Source organism: Magnolia sinica, chromosome 8, assembly GCF_029962835.1.
Source record: "Magnolia sinica isolate HGM2019 chromosome 8, MsV1, whole genome shotgun sequence".
Classification (NCBI taxonomy): Eukaryota; Viridiplantae; Streptophyta; class Magnoliopsida; order Magnoliales; family Magnoliaceae; genus Magnolia; species Magnolia sinica.
The window spans coordinates 34,657,795-34,676,982 of NC_080580.1; the positions used below are offsets into that span (position 1 = coordinate 34,657,795).

General features: G+C 39.8%; 1 protein-coding gene and 2 long non-coding RNA genes across 9 annotated transcripts in view; all 3 read right to left on the minus strand.

Moving 5' to 3' along the window:
• Positions 1-4,458: 4,458 nt before the first annotated feature.
• Positions 4,459-19,188, minus strand: part of LOC131253231 (uncharacterized) — a 53,456-nt gene continuing 38,726 nt past the window's right edge. The window contains exons 2-3 of one of the 3 annotated variants that reach the window (XM_058254142.1): positions 4,880-4,918; positions 4,459-4,791 (exon numbers count right to left, since the gene is read on the minus strand). In XM_058254142.1, coding sequence (XP_058110125.1) covers positions 4,705-4,791; positions 4,880-4,918 — 126 coding nt within the window. In that variant the 3' untranslated portion in view covers positions 4,459-4,704. Of the gene's footprint in view, positions 4,792-4,874; positions 4,919-19,188 lie in introns of all 3 variants that reach the window. The other 2 variants (XM_058254144.1, XM_058254143.1) reach the window with 2 other exon arrangements.
• On the minus strand, positions 10,205-10,682 carry LOC131253233 (uncharacterized). Its single transcript, XR_009175036.1, has 2 exons — positions 10,595-10,682; positions 10,205-10,480 (listed from the first exon to the last, which is right to left on the minus strand). It is a non-coding gene; the product is annotated as an uncharacterized LOC131253233 (long non-coding RNA).
• On the minus strand, positions 11,364-13,965 carry LOC131253232 (uncharacterized). 5 transcript variants are annotated; one of them, XR_009175035.1, is made up of 6 exons: positions 13,559-13,963; positions 13,156-13,476; positions 12,787-13,118; positions 12,542-12,641; positions 12,273-12,351; positions 11,364-12,139 (listed from the first exon to the last, which is right to left on the minus strand). It is a non-coding gene; the product is annotated as an uncharacterized LOC131253232 (long non-coding RNA). The 5 variants fall into 5 exon arrangements; XR_009175034.1 differs by having other exon boundaries at positions 11,366-12,139; positions 12,787-12,830; positions 12,932-13,118; positions 13,156-13,965; XR_009175033.1 differs by having other exon boundaries at positions 11,365-12,139; positions 12,787-13,121; positions 13,156-13,964.

Here is a 19,188-nt window from a genome sequence, read left to right on the forward strand (position 1 = left end):
CTCGCCCAATTCCTAGGTTCCCTCACTCAATTCTTAGGTTGCCTCATTTAATTTATAGTTTGCCTCGCTGAATTTCTAGGTTCCTTACTCAATTTCTAACTTTCCTCTCTCAATTCCTAGGTTGCCTCGCTGAATTTCTACGTTACCTCGCTCAATTTCTAGGTTGCCTCACTCAATTCTTAGGTTCCCTTGCTCAATTTCTAGGTTCCCTCGCTCAATTCCTAGGTTCTCTCGCTCAATTTTTAGCTTGCCCTACTCAATTTCATGTTTGCCCTACTTAATTTCATGTTTCCCCACTCAAATTCTCGTTTGCCCCGCTGAATTTCTAGTTTACCCCACTCAATTTCTAGTTTGCCCCGCTCAAATTCCAGTTTGCTTCACTGAATTTTCAGTTTGCCCTGCTGAATTTTTAGTTTACCCTGCTGAATTTATAGTTTCCCCCGTTGAATTTCATGTTTCCTCCGCTGAATTTCTAGTTTGTCCCACTCAATTTCATGCTTGCCCCGCTAAATTTCTAGTTTGCCCCGCTCAAATTTAGTTTGCCCCGCTGATTTTCTAGTTTCCCCCGTTGATTTTCCAGTTTGCCCTGCTCAATTTCATGTTTGCCCCGCTCAATTTCATGCTTGCCCCGCTCAATTTCATGCTTGCCCCTCTCAATTTTCAGTTTCCTCCGCTCGATTTCATGTTTGCCCCACTCCATTTCATGCTTGCCTCGCTCAAATTCAAGTTTGCCCCGCTGAATTTCATGTTTGCCCCGCTGAATTTCATGCTTGCCCCACTCAAATTCAAGTTTGCCCCACTAAATTTCATGTTTATCCCACTGAATTTCATGCTTGCCCCGCTCAAATTCAAGTTTACCCCGCTGAATTTCATGTTTGCCCCGCTCAATTTAACTAGTGTGAGTTTTCAAGAAACTTGCCTGAGTTTTTGTTTTACTTGACTCAACTCGATAGGGTTTGAGTCGAATTTGTATTTTAAAAGTATGATCTCAATATACTTTTATTGTGAAATAGAAAATTAAAGTACCCAAGATTTTCTACAAAAGTGGTTAAATTCTCTTTCGATTTTTGTAGAAACTCCATTTTCGATATCATTTAGCACATGGGTTCTGTATATAATAATCCAATAGGAATGATGACTCGAGAACGTACCAATAAACAATAAACAATAGCTTAAATATAATGTTTATATTCGAAAATTGAAGAATTTTTGCTCGGAATTGTTTGGTAAGAAATGAAAAGATTCTTATCTCACCACCAACCAATAAGCAATTCATCGGTTAGATAAATAGAGTGGTTAGTCAGTTCATGCATGCTCCTCAAATTACAATCAGATATTCAAGATATCACAACGACTTTAAAACATACAGTTAAACTGAGTTTTCTTGAGCAAATTAGTCTTGATCGTTAAGGTTGCAGGACGGGCCATTAACCAATCTGACATGTTCGATAAAGATGTGACTGTTTGCATCAATATCTCATGTATAGAGAAAGGACAAAACACATTGAGATGGATCATCAACTTGCATCCATATCTTAACTGTAGAACAAGGACAAAACACATCGAGACGGACCATCATTTTATCCGGGTAAAAGGTGCTAGTACAAATGCATTCAATACAAAATGTTGCAATCATCCACCTTAATCACCAACTACATGTCAACATTGCTTATGTACTCATGGGTTATCAAGGATGTAGATTTTTCAATATAACCACTCCAAAATGAGACAACCAACATAGGAATTTGATAGCTACATAATGCATGCACAATTGCTGATGAAGCATAACCCAAATATCACATCAAGATGGTGATATTAATAGTCGAATTTTGGACCACTGGCTATTTTACTATAACCCTCCATTTGATGTCCATCAATTGGATGGTTAGGATTATATGATCAATCTGAATTTAGAGACATGGAACCAAACTAGTTTTCTCATTCCAAAATCGAAGAAAATGGCTAATTTTTTTTTTTTTTAAAAAAAAAAAAACATGAGTGGTGCATGGATAATTGATTATGTAAAAGGAGGGGTAGTATCGTCCTCGAAGTCGCTGTCTGCATGTGCTAGTCTAAGTTGGTAACTTAAGTTTGTATTCCTTTGTAAAAACCGCTGGATAAAAGGTTTTATCTACAGTGGTTATTTTCTCTACTCTAGGACTATGCACGTGGGATAATCTAGTCGTTCGATATTTATACTCTGTCTGGCTTGAATGCAGAGACCACTCTATGTTTATCAAAACCCTCTATTTACGGGACACTAACCAAAGGGTTGCAATCTGCGGACTTGGAGCTCTTTCGAGGTTTTTGTTTTGGCTTGCTTGAGTTGTAAATCTATCCTATGTTTGAAGTAACGTCTTAACATTAGCTAACATTAGGCATCCCAACAAATATGCGGATGGATACTACACAGGCATCATGGTAGGCTCCACATATCAATTATTGGAAAGGGCTTGAGAAACACAAGATAATACATAAATCCAAAAAGAAGCTTAGCAAGCGAGGATAGATAAAATGCAAGTTGCAACTAATATTTAAGCCTTTGGGTCTCTACTCATGACTTAGTGGTAGACTCACAAGGGTTTTATTGCTAAGGTCATGGGTTCAAGCACATACTGTAGTGTGTGTGGGTGTCCAAAAGAATTAAAAAATAAAAGAAGAAAAAACTCATATTTAATTAAGTCCTTACTTTCTAAGCAAGTAGATTTTCAACGTTTGGGCAATTATCAATGGTTTATATATTACAAATCTTATTTAATTTCCTAATATCTCAAAGGTTAGCACTCTTTTAAAGCTAATTATATAAACAAACTTGTACATATACTCCTTGATGTCTACATCATTATACTTGGTAGAAAAAAAATACTTAATTAATTATATGACATGATTATAGGATCAATAGGCATATGAATGGTTGAAATGACACATATTCATTGGTGGTATTGTAAGACTCTTATCAAGTGGGTTATATATGATCATCGGTTTAGATTTGACCGTTGAATTATTTAGACTGAGCGATTCAGTAAGCCCTAGTATAGTTGTGATCATTGTAAATAGTTTGGGGTAGGACCCTTGGATCGTGATCCCTATATATTGTTATTAAACAGAATATGTAAATCTATTGTGTGGAGACCCCAAAGGAGAGAAGCGTTATGAGTAAGCTTTTCTAACCATCTTTCCTATAAATAGATGTCTTGGTTCCCTCAACAATAAGAGAAAACCCTAATGTTTTTTGAGAGATTCTATTAAAATTGTAAGGTGTGGAAGATCAATATTCCATTTGGCGACATTTAGGCATCAGAAATGTCTTTCCAATCAAGTACACTTTAAAATTATTATTTTAAATCTTCATTATTGATGCATAAATGATCCATGTATTGTGGATCTAACACTTATATCAACAAAACAAGTGCATTACAAATTTGGAAGTAGGGCTGTAAGTGGGCTTGGGCCATCAAAATTTTAAATGTCCCCACTTGAACTGTTCATAATCTAGGCCCGATCTCTTGACAACTCTGGGTAAGAGGATAGTTCAACCATTATGACTTTGTACCTGCCGCTTATTTATAGTGGGTTTAGTAATTTAAGTAGTGTAATTTGTGTGATTGAGTGACCAATATACAACTATCCAGTGCATGCATATCAAATACCACACAACTTTGGTAAAGCTGGGAAAACTATGGGGACCACCTCGGCTTATGTATTGTACATCCAAGCCTTCCATCCATTTCGCTAGCTTATTTTAGGGCATGCAAAACTTTTGTGGTCCACAAGAAGTTTTTAATGGTGGATGTTCAATCACCACTATTTCGTGTGGTGCGGTCTACTTGATATTTGAATTGGCTTCAATTTTGGGCCCATGCCCTAAAATGGTCTATCAAAATGGATGTATGACATGGATATAGAACACATTATCAAGGTGGGCCACTGTCACGAACTCACCGGAATCCGCGATCTCACATGCTGGCCAATGCAGTACTAAAATGAAGTCCTCGAGATGAAAAGCAGGGCCATTTTGATAGTTTTGTGAAAGATGAGTCCGTCTTGTGTAGCTAGTCCCTGGTTGTGATATTAAAAGATATAAAGTGAGATTAAATCTGCCTGCCAAACACGAGGAGGGGCCCAAGACATAACCCTCCTCTACCAAACACCTGAGTCATAAATACCCAATAAAAAAACAACTGACGGCTGCAGTCAGATATTACAGCCTCCATTGTTTCCAACTAAGACTAAATCCAAATTTAGCCTCAAATGCCTCCAACCGAAGCTAAAACTATTTAAAACCTCGGTTCTCAACAATCAAGGCTAAAGCCTTTAGCTACGGGAGTTGTAGTCTCTGTTTAGATAACTAAGGCAAAACCGAGACTAAAGATGGATTTAGCCTCTTTTGGCATTAACCGAGGCTGAATTCGGTTTTTGACCTCATTTATCTATCAACCAAAGCTAATAATATCATAATCAACAAATGATTGAACATGTGCATATTTCACCCATTTAACATTCATCAAGACAACAATCAGCACAATATCAACAAAACAATTAATGATCTATTTAAAGTTTTCAAAATAAACTACAAATGTCTTCCTTTTCTAGCCTTTCACATGAACTATTTCAATAAGGTCCCCTTCTAGACCGATCAGATGTCTTCTTTTCCTAGCCACATCTTCTGGCAGATGTCTACAACACCAACCTCACTGGCCATGATCACGTGTCCACTATGTGTGATGTAAAAGCAACCGGGGCGCAATCCATTCCAGTCCAATGTCGCTCTAGGATAGCGGCCATCAGTAACTATATTTATGCAATAAATATAAGTTCAGAATACTCATGTCACATGCAGAATCATTAAAGCATGAAGCAGTTCCAGCACAAACTTCACATGATATAAGTGCAGGTCCATCCCACGGCTCCATAAGAGCTGAAAAATATTCACACAAGGCCTCAATTACAGCATAATCATTTTCAAAACTGGAAAACCTCAATTAAATAATCAGACAGTTGCCCATGTTGAAGTCGAAGACCTCGGATTAGGGCCACAGAGAATCGAGTTCGTGTTTTAGAACCTTACTCCAGTCATAATTATATCGACGGGAAGTTGCTGACAGTGGATATGGATGTATTAGAATGGGCAGCAGTGGTTGATCATGTTAAAAATCATTTTACTTTTTGTTTGGGTCTGTAATGCAGACCATCTCTGGTTGTATTCTTTGTAATTTTCGTTACCTCGTTTGTTGCAGTGCAGTTTTTTAATGAAAGTGCTTGTCATCCTTCAAATTTTGTTGTTATCTATATATATTCTAAAAGTTAAAAGATTCTGACCAATTTGTAAATCAGTTCCCAGTCATCAATATGTATTTTTTCTACAGTTATATACCAATTTTAAAGGGTAAAAACAGAAGAAATTTGGTTTTCCTCAATTTCTTTCTTTCACTTTGCAAATAAATTTAGTTGCTTGAAATCTATTTCAATGCATGCAGCATGAATCTTAACTTGTTAAAAAAATGAATTTAAGCAAACAGAGAATCACAATTTCTTGCGAAGTTAGATACATAGAGGGCAAAGTCCTGTTTCGAGTGGAAGGCACACCTATTGCTGGGTGTGGGTCTACCGCCATTCACCACCAGATAGTTATATACAAGAAATCTAATTCAGGACATGGGAAATATTGACACTAAGATTGCATGAAAAGAGGACACATTGGTGGAATCAAGTGTGAGACATCAAATCTGAATACATCGGATGGTAAGTTAAAAAATGTAGTGCTTGACGTGGATCCACTCCAAATATACAGTTGGGATTTAAAATGCTACTGTGGGCTGCATCCTGCTTTAAAGCCACATTTTTCTCCAAATTCTCTCCAAGCAGAGGATCCTTCTCACTCGGCACAGTATTTGCAAATAACTTGATTTATCAAAGGGAAACAATCATAGTTAAAAGCTTAGTACAAGTATTATAAGAAGCAAAACTTACTCAAATGAAATAAAAAAGAAAATGCATGCATTTTCCTTCAAAAAGTTTACTTTTGGAGATGACCATGCTAAAGCAAATGCAATAGTGCACTTTCCATGAGGCTCTACCCAGGCTCTAACCAGATTAAAAACTCACACCTCAAATTAAGGCTCATATTTTTATTTCAATATATGACAAACATTTCTCATTTTGATAATTAGAAAGAAAAATTGAGAGCAGTTGTACAAATGGAAAGCAACTGATCATGAAACACCAATAACTAGAGTGAATCTTATCACTGTTCAATCAAATCCAAATGATGAGAGACAGGCCCCATTCCATCACAACATAGAGAGGTGATTGCCAAATTAAAATAAACATCTCAATTGAAAACACCAAAAAAACACTTTACAAAAGAACATTGAGAAGAGACACATAAATACCCAGATACACACATGCATACTTGTAGGAAAATACTCACAAATGGAGTCTCACAACATTCACACTGAAGAAGTAAATTATAAAATTCATCAGGCCCTTTCTAGGAACTGCCAAGAAACCTAAAAGTTCATCATCATCCATACAAGTTCACTGTTATGCTTTCAATATCTAGTGGAGCTATTGTATCTAAGTGTATTTGCTTTGCACTTTTCAGAGGATGACTTAGACACTGGTCTTCCATAACGTTCAGGATTCTCGCCGATTTATTAAATAACAGGAACAAAATCTAGAATCTTGAGCTACTATAACTGACCACACAATCTGTTTTCTTCTTCTCTATTGTTTTTCCGTGCTGGAAGTAGGCTTGGACGTTGTGGAATAAACAGGATGAAGATATTGCAGGGAAAAAAAAAAGAAGCAAAGGCAAACTGAACCCGATTTCCTAAACCTAAACATTAACCTATTCTCAATTCCCTAAACCTATATGTAACGCCCCGTGTTTTTAGGACCCGAGTATATGACTCGTTTCCCAAAAACCCGAGTGTTAACTTTAAAGGATGGTCAAATTCACGTATATTTTTTTCTCCTTATCAGAGTAAGCAGATAAGCGTAAAATGGACAAGTAAGCTAAAAGGGAAGTTTAAATTTTCATTTAGAATATACAAGTGGTTACCCATAATGACTTATACAAACCATTGTCCCCATCCTCACGAATACAAAATGAAATAATATTACATGTGAAATAAGGTAAACTGTAAAAATCTTGAATTGTGAAATCCTATAGCAACCCTTAGCAAATAGAATCATGCACCCTTGTCAACCATAGCCTGCTCCTCACCAATATACGGGGCCACCTGCACTACCTGTACGGTTGTATATTTGATGGATGAGTGGCCAGCTCAGTGTGAATTCCCTTCAAGATTACACACCGCCGCATCAGGTAAGCATAGTTATAAAACAACAAAGCAATCAAAACAATACATGATGCAATCTTTTTAAATGCATGGATGCATGAATGCACATCGGCCTGGGGATGCACATCCAGCCGGACTTGGTCTCGTCATCCATGTAAATCATCGACCTGGGAAAACCATCCAATCGGACAGGGGTCGATAGTCAGTGGTCTAGGAGCTAGCAAAACGATATCCCGAAGATCCTAAGGGCACGTGCTACAGCATCCAGATTAGCCACCCGTCATCGCCAACATGGTATGGATGCATGATTAGTTAAACCGTTATTAGTCCAGTTACAATCAGCCAATTTAAGTAAGCTCAAGGTCACTACGGAGAGCTCAGAACTAAGCGTAGGCCAACAGCTCAGGCAGTGTCTCATTACCACCATCCCCGGCTCATAAGGCTACTACCTTAGGATGTTTAATGGAAAACCTCGACTAGTGGTCAATCATATTACAACATATGGGGCTTGCCATCGCATGGTTGCACAGTATAAAAACATCGAGCCCATATAGGGAAAATACCAGGACAAGGACACATGCGGTGATATCAAAGCAAGACACATAAGGCAAATATCAAAATAAGCCACATAGGGCGAGTATCAAAATCATGTGATAAAAGACCATCCTTGAAAACCGTTGGACACAACAACCCTGGATGGTAGGCCCACATCACTGGTTAATTTAAACCACCATTTAATAACCACTAAGCCGAAGGTCTATTACTATCACAACCAGTCGGGTTACATCCCAAGTATGGGTGTACACATATAGGTGGCGGTTTTCCACTGGTGTACCAATTCAAGTTCCATAAGCAATCCACAAATAATCCATGAACAATTATATAAGATGAACATTAAGCAGGCAATATAGCAATTCAATTTCCACCAGCTAACACATGTGACTATAAAAGAGATATATCAAATATAAATTTAAATAAAAACTATAACTTAAGCTAATGAGAAGATGGAAAGCTCAAAGGGAAGAATCATCACCTGTATGGTAATGTTTTCGAACTTGGTCTGAGCCTTGATTTGGTCCGAGGTTACTCAGGGAGTCTCCTAGAGTTATAATTTACATTTGTCAGGTATTCCCACGACTTAGATTAACAGATATATCACAGTGAAGTCCCGTGGATGGTGCAGATATGCAACACATCACGAGGTGGCAGTTTGGATGAATCATGTATAGCAGGGTGGAGTCCACATGTATGGCACGTAGAAGTTTTAGAAGGTAGTTTGATATCTCGGCCATCTCTGACCAATCATAGGGTGTATCTAACGGATGGTTTAGATGGCACTGACGCTACCCCTGATAGTACACACATTCCATGTTAGCCTTCAAAACCTCAAGTGTTGAAGTGAGATATCTCCGCACAGCCTACCAGTGGGGCTATGGATCTGGGTACTCACATCTGGCGCTGGATGTCCATAGATGGATGATCCGGCGACGTCCATTGATGGACGGCCAGGGATCCATGGTTCTTGAAGGACGGAGTGGATGTATAATACACACATTAAGGTGGGTCCTATGTAAGTGGGGCCCACTTCTAGCTGGACTGGGTGGTGTGGATAAGGTACGTGCGACGTGGTGGCCCACGCACCACAGTCCAAGGATGGACGTTTGTGCATACATACATAACAGCGCTCCCCTGCCTTACCATTTATCCTACCTGGACGGTTGAGATACCACATATACCTCATGGGCATGACCCACCAGGGATATGACTCGGCCTCTTGGATGGTGTGGATGCACCATACGCCCATGACAAATGGAGCCTGCAGTCTGGACAGTTGAGAGGTATTACATACCTTAAGATGGCATCCCATCTTACTGATGTCAGTTAATCAGTGAAATCCACCGTCCAGAAGAAAACAGATGGACGGCTGGGTGAGTTTATGTGTAAGTGGTCCCTACCACAACACGTGCTATACAATACTTCCTAATTATTTATTATATCACTTTATTTTTTTATTTTCATCATATGCATTTATATATATACATTTTATTATTATTATTCTTTTTTTGAATGTGTAGGGCAGCCCAGCTCAGAACGTCTTTTGATGGAGGGTCCTGGGCACATCGTTTTTAGATGGGCGTTTGGGCATTGTGCGGCCCACTGTGGCTTGATGGTGTGGCCCGCCAGCAGTGCAGGCCACCAGCTTTTTAGTTGGGCCCACCACATGTGTCTATTATACATATAATTATTATATTAATGCCACATGCACTATATATATATTTGAACATCATATATTACATGCATCTGATATATATTCCAGTATTATATAACGTTACATGCATCTGATGCCTATCTAAACGTTATACATCATTTGTACTTGATATAAATCTGAATATTTTATCAACATGGGTTTCACATGGGTGTGGGGCCCACATATAATACTTTATTACATGAAATGGAGGGGACTCCATACTATCACAACAGGTGGGGCCGAGAATGGACAGTTTGGATGAACTCCTCAAGTCCAACCCACAGAAAAACCTCTGACGGACAGCCTATAAGTAATCCTCATGCATTACATTGCATGGAACGGTTTCAAACCGTCCCTAAATGAGGCGTCACAGAAAAACAGGAACGGTTCATAACCGTTTTGGGTACCGTTTCAATTTTTAGGAACGAAATTTTAGGAACGGTTTTAAACCGTTCTGGTGCCAACAAACATTTCAGGCACAAATTTAGAAACGTTTTTGAATGCCTATTAATGTTGCCAACGGTCAAATTTTAGGACAGAATTTTAAAAACAATTTAAAACCCCTTTGTTCATTGTATGAGAGAGAGTGGGGTATGTAATCTACTTGTATTATATGCCAGATAATTACACATAAAAGAAAAACACAATAGAATGATTCACACAATAATTTTTTCTTTCTTTTCTAGTACACATTTCAACTTCAATTCCAATTTCCAATTTCAATTCAACATTTCATTTCCAGGCTTCTATAATCCAACAATTCCTTGCTCTTTTCTAGAATGATCACTGCCTTCAGATATGACATCCACTACAAATCATCCTCTTCAATGTTTTCTCATCCATCCCCCACAACCCAATCAATCTCTTCCACCAGCTTCGCTGCACATCCTGATGCTTCACCAGGTTCGCCATGATCCACTGCAAGAGACTAAAAGCCCCAAAAATAGTTACAACAAGATGATTACCTAACAATAAGAATCTTTCTTTGATAGTTCTTATTTATATGGGCTACTAAAATCACAGGGTGTGTAAATCAAGTTACCCAGGAATGATCCTTTCAGCAGCAATGTATGTGAGAGATTGATGCACCACTTGGAACATTACATGGACCAACTGTATACACTACTAAAAATAACAGCCGATGTTTTTTTACAATTGGGGCCTGATAGACTTAGAAGGGAAAAGCCAACAAAATCTTATATGATAACAAGAGCAACATGAAGAACTAACCATCCAAAAGTGCATTGGGGCAACAGGCTTGACATTGCGATCAAGCTCGCCAAACACATCTAATACTCGAAGAAAGGCATCTCCAATGAAGCGGTCTGGTTAATAAATTCCATTGAACCTCCAATGTCACACGTTATATCAGAAATTCCAACTAGTGGGCTACCTTTCCTCTTTAGTTCTAGCAACTGCTTGGTAGTAAAGAACCGAGGAAACCTTTTCTCCTAATACATGCAATTAACTGCCACAACCAAAACCAAGTATTATATATGTATAAACAGAAGTTCCAGGCAATTTGGATTGGGAAGGAATAATAGAAGTCATGAGAGGTAACAGGCTGTTACAGTCCTAAAAGTCTAATCCTAGAGAATTTTGATTAAAATAACAGAAACATAATAGAAGCAAAACAAAACAAGAAAAAAAAACAAACAAACAAAATTGCACAAGGGAATTGGGAAACCTCATTAAACTACACAATAGTCCATTCCAGAGCTGACAAACTAACGAGTATTGGAAACCGTCCAATAAATTCTGGTATCAAACCATATGCAATAAGATCACCGCGTTGACGACCTGGATAAAGTTGGATCGAATTTCAAAAAAGCGAGCCAAGAAAGTCAAAGTGGAAATTTTTAAAAATGTCCACCATCAGAACTAGCACAGATGTTTTCAAAAACCATCAGTCATAATCCCAAACATTTCAAAAACCATTGTTGGGTATTCTAGAAAAAGGCACAAAGAGAAGAAAAAATGCCTACCCTCTCAACCAGACTGTGACTATCAGTAGCTTGACCCCTTCTCATTCTCACATGGATGTAATCTTGCTTTGCTGCCTCTGAAGAAAAAACTTTCTTTTTTTCTTTCTTTTTTTTTTTTTTTGAAAGATTCTATTACTTTCCCACTTATTGCATGATTCCCACCTTTTCTACAGCAGTTATAAATAACCAGCCAATCTAGTACCATATTGGGCAACATCCAATATGATTTTTCAATCTTGCATGATTACTAAATACATTGCTGCTGCATACAGTCACGCTATAAAGATTTAGTCATTAACTATATTCGGCAATTGCATGCTTTGTACACAACTAGACTGCTTCTAGACCACAATCTAATCTGGAGTCTAAAAGAAATAAAATAAGTACACAAAAGAACTCACCTTTCCAGTCCGTCTTGGATCAGCATTAAGGAAGGTTGTGAACGACAACAAATCTCCATATTCCCACCCTGTTAGTGCTGTCAAGTGCACTAGAATTCTTTATATATGCTTCCGTCTCTTCATCCACAAACATATAAAAGCAAGCATTTCCCTTTGCAGCCTCACTAATATTTCTTGGCTGTTGTATTATGTCATAGTTTCCTGGTAAATGACATATTCATGAGGAAAGAAGAAAATTTACACTCGCTTGAAGACAACCAAACAATACAAGGAACACATATTAACAAGAATAAAATAAATAAATAAAGAAGACTTCTAATGCTCATATCAGTACCAAATACAGCTGATGCAACAACTATTCCACGGCATTGCTCCATTTCAAGAATATCAACATAATTAATCCTTTAACAAATCTAATGACAAAATGTGTCAGTTAAAACACAACATGAGTAATCAATCAATTGAAAGAAATCCCATCATTCATAGCTATAAGCAAAATCTTCTCTCTTTTCTTTTTTTCCTTTCTTTTTTTTATTCGTCCTTAAAAACACACTTATAAACACAATCAAAGATATGGACGAAAAAACAATTAAACAGGATCACCTGGAAAGTATTCTATCATAAGACAGAAGCACGCCAGCATCCTTTGCAGCTTTCATTGCAGCAACATCGCCTGCTCTGTATCTCATGCTACTCTCACCACCTGCAAGTTACAAAGACAAGGTTCATATAACCAGTGAATAAGCAAGCAGATAAAATGGAAGCTGAACAAATGAAACAGTATTCTAATCCATTTAACTGTCCACAGTTACAGAAATCAACACACACTACCAATGCCATCTAAACACCTTTAATATCCTCCATCCATCAAGATCCTGGCAACAGGTGGTAGCTCCAAGGATGATGGACAGTTTGCTTGTCAGTTGGGCCACAACTCGTTTGCAAGGCCTGCTTTGACTCTCAAATGAGGGTTCAGACCTATTATCTACTCACAAAATCAGCAAGAACAGAAACATGATCACAATCCAAAGCTTGATACTCTGGCAAGAACATGGTGGATGATGCACAGGCACCTAGAAATTGCATTGTTGGCATACAACTAAGTCAGATAAATGATTAGGAAATACATATAACAGATGATTAGGAAATACATAGAACATGGTTTCTTCTTCTTCTTCTTCTTCTTTTTTAAAATTTATTTATTTATTTATTTTTACAGATCTGATCTAAAAGCTTAGAATGACAACAATCCGAGCTAAAGATATGATGGTGCTGGAGCAGATTTTTCAATCCTTCGAGCTCTTTACAATGAGAGATTTTTTAGGAAAGCCCTAATCCGTTTATCTACAGATCTAGATAACAGGGAGACTCAAAATTTTGGGAAAAAAAAAAACAATAGATCTTGTTCCAGGACTAAGATCTGAACCTATTTCACCTAAAATCCTTATCCGGTTACAGATTTACAGGAAACGGAACCAAATTCCAGTATTCTATCCTCTGGTAATCTGTGGATTTGCAGATCTAGGGCTTATGAAGACCTGAAGATCAGAAAATGAGCTACGATTCAGAGAGCTGAGATTGAATCGTGATTAATAAAACGAGATCTGAACCTTCACTAACCTTATTATCGATTTCCACAACCGATTCGAACAGAAACGCTGAAATTTCAACGATTTGCAGATCTGGAAGATCTGGATTGAGGGAGCGGGAGAGAGAGAGAGAGAGAGAGAGAGGGAAATCAGGTGTGAGGGAGCGGGAGAGAGGGAAATCAGGCGTAAGGGAGCGGGAGCGGGAGCGGGAGAGAGAGAGAGGGATAGAGATTGAAAGGGAGGGAGTGAGAGATCGAGGGAGCGGGAGAGAGATGGGGAGTGATGGAGAGGGAGAGAGAGAGAGGGGTGAGGGAACGGGAGAGAGTTGGAATATTATTTTATTTTATTTTTATTATTTTTTGTGGTACGGCTCCAAGTCTGGAACGGCTTAAAACGTTAAACCGTTTCAGAACGAAAATCACGTTTCGTTCCAAAATTGATATTTTGGTGTAGTGGAAGTGACAATGGCAAGAGTTCGAAGAGAAGGACGCATTCAACAGCGGTGCTGTATGCAATATAGTATATTATATTATGTTGTATCCACATGCACGTAAAGATGCATGCTTATATATATTACAATATACTATTATATGATATATATATATATATATATATATATATATATATATATATATATATATATATATATATATATATATATATATATATATCTTTAAAGTAGGACGTCCAAGGCCTGGGAAAATGGACGAACGGCCTGGACGAGCTGCCTCATCAAGGTGGGGCCATATATGTGGCCCACAAATTGTGGTACGGTGGGGTCCACCTGTTGACACTGTGTGTGGCACGCCTGCATTTGTGTAGGGCCTAAAACCAAAGAAGCCGCCCACAGGCACTTCTTCCTTGCTTTGCAACATGTACAGCACCCTACCTATCGTGAAAACGGTCCCTGCTTCAGCCGTTTTGGAAATCATTCCCGGCTCTGATTTTCAGCTCAACCACGGCTCTTTTCCCCGCCGTTTCACACTCATGTCGATGCCCAAATGGTGGCATGGTGATTGCCACTTCTCTCAGCCAAAGAATGGTTGGATCAGGGTCGTTTTCATGCCGAAAAATGACCGTTTCTCAGTCCGATTTTTGAGGTGTGCAGCAGCTCAACAGAGCCCCATTTTTAGGCTGTCCTAGAACTCAGCCTAGACTACTTCTTGACGCCATTTATACGTCACTGCTTGGCCTAAAAATAGGGCCATACTCGGGCCGGTTTCGGCCCCAAAGCAGTGCCTGAACGCAGGCCACCATCGACACCAAAACAGGGCCTGTTCTTTGTCCGACGTATGGTTCCAGCTGCAGGTGTTTTTTAGTTATGAACAGGGCTTTGTTTGGGGGTTTGTTTAAGGTGTGGGAGAGGCATGGTGGAGCTTTAGTCCCAGTTCATTTTAGAGTTCCTAGAGAAAGAAGTTTTACCTGGTGCAGTTGGGTCCGACCCGGTCTTGGTTTGTCACGCACACAGCCACCACCCTCACCTTCTTCCTCTCTTTTCTCTCACTTTCCTTTCTCTTTCACCCCTCAAGTGGTGTGGCTGCAGACTTACACTGACTCGGCTGGGTCCGTTCTCATGGACTGAGTGGGGCAGTGCGAGCCGAGCTCACCGTACGCTCAGTTTTCCTCTTTGATTCCTCCCTCTCTCAGTTTTCTCTCCCTGTTTCCTTCATCCTTCCTTGGATGTGGATTTTGAGGGCACTAACGTCTCCCTTTATAGGCAAGGAGATGGAGATCCAAAGGCTGGGATTGGTTCTGCCCATCCCCAATCGACGGCCGCCGGTGCCAGACGCCGCTTTCTATAAATGGAAAGCTCTGTTTCCACTTTTTATCTATGTCAGGGAGTTTATGGCTCGAGAGAGAGAATTCTCTTTGGCTGGCGGTGCACGTCAGTGATTCCTTGGGTAAACCGACGCCGCCTTGCCCTTCACGCCAGCAATCCGTCCGCCCTTTAAAGACCCAGCTGTGTTTGCTAAAAATGGACGGCTCAAAGCTATTTCCTTCGTTCCTCTGCAGGGGCCCTTATCCTAATATGGTTTTGTTGGGGTGGATCCCACCAACAAAATGAATGGTTTGGATTACCCGGAAAGTGGCCATGGTGGCCCACTTTGAAGCTCAAAGATACTTATTTTTAAATCGTACGTTGGCGGGAGATTTGCTTTAAGAAATTGTATTTGAGTCGGTCAAACATTGTTTGACCGCAGAGAGTTGTTCAATGTACATCGTGCATTAGAGCTTGGGTGTACGTGCACCTATCTTTGGGGCACATCACGGCTCCGGTGTCTGATCTGCTCCGATCAATTATCTTGGGGTTCAATCTTAAAGGTCCTACCTAGGTTTGGGGCGGAGCCGAGGCCCAGGTGGGCTGTATTATTACATTCGGGGCCTTCCTTTGTCCTTATGGCACGTTCCACTGGTCAGATGGGCACGATGTTTTCCCTCAACAGTGGATTCTCGTCGATCTAATGGTCGGATTGTTTTGAAATTGAATGTCAACGGCTAAAATGGGTCTACGGAACCATTTAATTAGATTTTAATTGTCAGATTATGAATTAAATGGTCTAATATATATTTATAACATTAAATAACATTTTTGGAATATTTCATATTTCATTTTAATTTATTATATATATATATATATATATATATTATCAATTATTCGTATTTAATTCTCATGGTTCTTTCTTTGGAGATGTTCTTCATGTTTTTTTTTTTTTTTTCTACGATAAATTATTTATTTGTTTTTAGATTTATATATATACAAATATATGTACATTTCTAATTTGTTCATGTGGATAACAGCCCAATTAGAGCCATTTATTTATTTATTCAGTCTTCTATAAGTATTTGATTATAAGGATTAAATTATTCGGGCTTCTAAGTGGGCCAAAATGCATGGGATTTTAACATTTAGTTACCAATTTATTTAAATCAACGGTGGGATATGAGATATTGGCATTCTGACTATTGACACTAAGTAATGAGTTGTGACTTATCAAATGATGGCGAACAGTGTACGTTATTTGTATCTTCATACAAATACGCTAACCTAGATTATAATAGTAACACTCGAGTACTGAAAATTACGGGATGTTACACTATAGCTTATAACCTTAACCTAAACCTAAACCAATAACCTATATCCTAAACCTAAACCTAAAACTTAATGAAAGGGGGACACAGGCTCCACCAAAATACCAGAAAAGGCAAAGGAAAAGGAGGGGAAACTGAGTTAGGTAATCAATCTGAGCGATCCTAGCCCGGCCCTATCCAAGAAGATCATTCCTCGGATGAGAAGAGGAAGGGACCTAGAATGAAGATAAATTGAAGACTGTTGAAGGAGACTCCCTTCCCTAACCATACCATCTGCTGGACTGTTACCTTCTCTGAGAATGTGAGCGAAAGAAAAATTACCCAGGCAACATAAACGGTTGATTCTAGACAGCCAAGGATTCCACTTCCAAGGGGTCTTAGATTGATTTATGAGACTGAAACACCAATTTAGAATCCGTTTTAGCAATTACCTTGTCCAAACCTTTTTCCAAACAGAGCATCATCCCGTCATAAATAGAACGAAGTTCCGCCATATTGTTAGAACCAACCCCTGAAGGCCGCAGTGAAACCGAAAACAAAGACACCGTTGTCGTTCCTGCGGATGCCACCCCCGCCTGAGGGGCCAGGGTTGCCGAGCGCCGATCCATCCACATTTAATTTTACCCAACCTGGGGAAGGCTGGCTCCATTTCACCAAGAATAGAGGAGGGACGTCGATGGTTGTTCACCGAAGACATCGGTCTTAAGCCGCGAGGCTAACCAATGCTATCCATTAAATCCGCTCCCAAAGCCAGGTTCACCCACCATCTTACTCTGGCTATTGATTTTGTGAAGATCATAGGAGAATTGTCATAGGTTGTGCTGTTTCTAGAGCGCCAGATTTCCCATAGAATGAGGATTGGCAGCAGATTTCTGACAAAATTTGGCGCAGCTTCTGGCACTGATGCATTCCTCCAATGGTTTAGCTTGCTTACGATTGAGCTGTGGAGAAGAGGTGGGACACCACACAGCTGATTGAAAGAAGCCAAAAGAGCTTGAGCATGGCGACTAAAAAGAAAGAGATGAGAGATGGATTCCAGTTGAGGGGAGGGATTCAAATCTTCAAGACAACATCTACATTTGGAGGCAATGGCCACGCCTATGGCTTGGACGTAGCTGTCAACAAGTATCGCATTTTGAAGAGTTCTCCATAAGAAAATGGAGATCTTTGGGGGGAGATGGCCGAGCCATATCCAAGAAGGCCAAATCAGGGGTAGGCCTGGAGGTCTCAGCAATTTCTTAGCTGATCGAACAGAGAAGTTACCAGTAACTTCGAGCGGCCAGAAGCACTGAGGAGGATCATCCGAGATTGCAAACCCGCCATTGAAAATATCATTAATTATTGATTAAGGCAGAAGGGAGAACACCCGTGCTGGAGGGAGGGGGTCAGAACGACTAAAAACATCTTTCAGTTGCAGATCTTGAAGTTCAGGAGGAATTGGACCTTTTGGAGGGGGCCCCTACCCAGCCAATTGTGAGACCAAAAGTTAAGTTTGCCGTTACCAATCAACCACTGAACCGACTCAGAGAGCATGGGAAGAAAGGACCTAACACGCTTCCAAAGCGGGGATGGGATAGGAGAGGAGGTTGTTGGCGCATTGGAATGAATATCCCTGCTATATTTGCTTCGCATTAACTGAACCCAAGGACCATGAGGATCTCCATATTTCGCTGACCAGGCCATTTTCATACGATGGGCTGACATTACTTCCTTTAAACTGTGCACTCCCAATCTGCCTTCCTCTGTAGGGCAAGAGATGTTCTGCCACGCAATCCAATGCAACTTGTTTTTCCCTTTAGCCGAGCCCCAGAAGAAGTTTCAGATGGCTAGGATCATTGGATCTCCGTATATCTTGAACTAGCCAATCATAGTAGGGCCACCTGGATGGCGCTGATTGAGAAATCGCCTTCCCACGTCCACTGTAGCATCGAGATGGAACTACCATATATAGTCTGGTTCTTCCAACGTATCATCTCCTCTCTGACAAGAGGTGCCCCCAAATAGGTGATATCGTCCCTGGCTTTCTGAAAATCGAGAATACGCTCCATAGATCTGATTCTAGTAGGAGATAGAGAGTTAGAACAAGTGAATCGACTCTTTTGGAGGCTAATTTTTTGGCCTGTCACTGCCTGGAAAAGAGCTAGAAAGTTGTTGAGATGCAGGAGGAAATCTCTACTACCGTTTGTGAATAGAAGAATATCATCGGCGAAGTGCAAATGAGAGGAGACGGGACAACCCCTGCGTATAGAAAATTGATGATATCCGCCACTGGCAATCATAAGGTTAAGATTTACTGAAAATGATTCCATTGCAATGAGAAACAGCATAGGGAAGAGAGGGTCCCCTTGCCTTAAGCCCTTATTATATTTGAAGAAGCCTGTCGATTCCCCGTTGATAAGGATTAAGAACCGGTTATTACCCCAACAACTCTCCATGAGGAGAACCCATCTCTGGCTGAACCAGAATTTGAGAAGCACTTACTTAAGGTAAGCCCAATTCACTTTGTCGTAGGCTTTTTCGAGGTCGAGCTTGAGAATGAGATTGCCTCCCTGGACTTTTCTGATGTCGCGC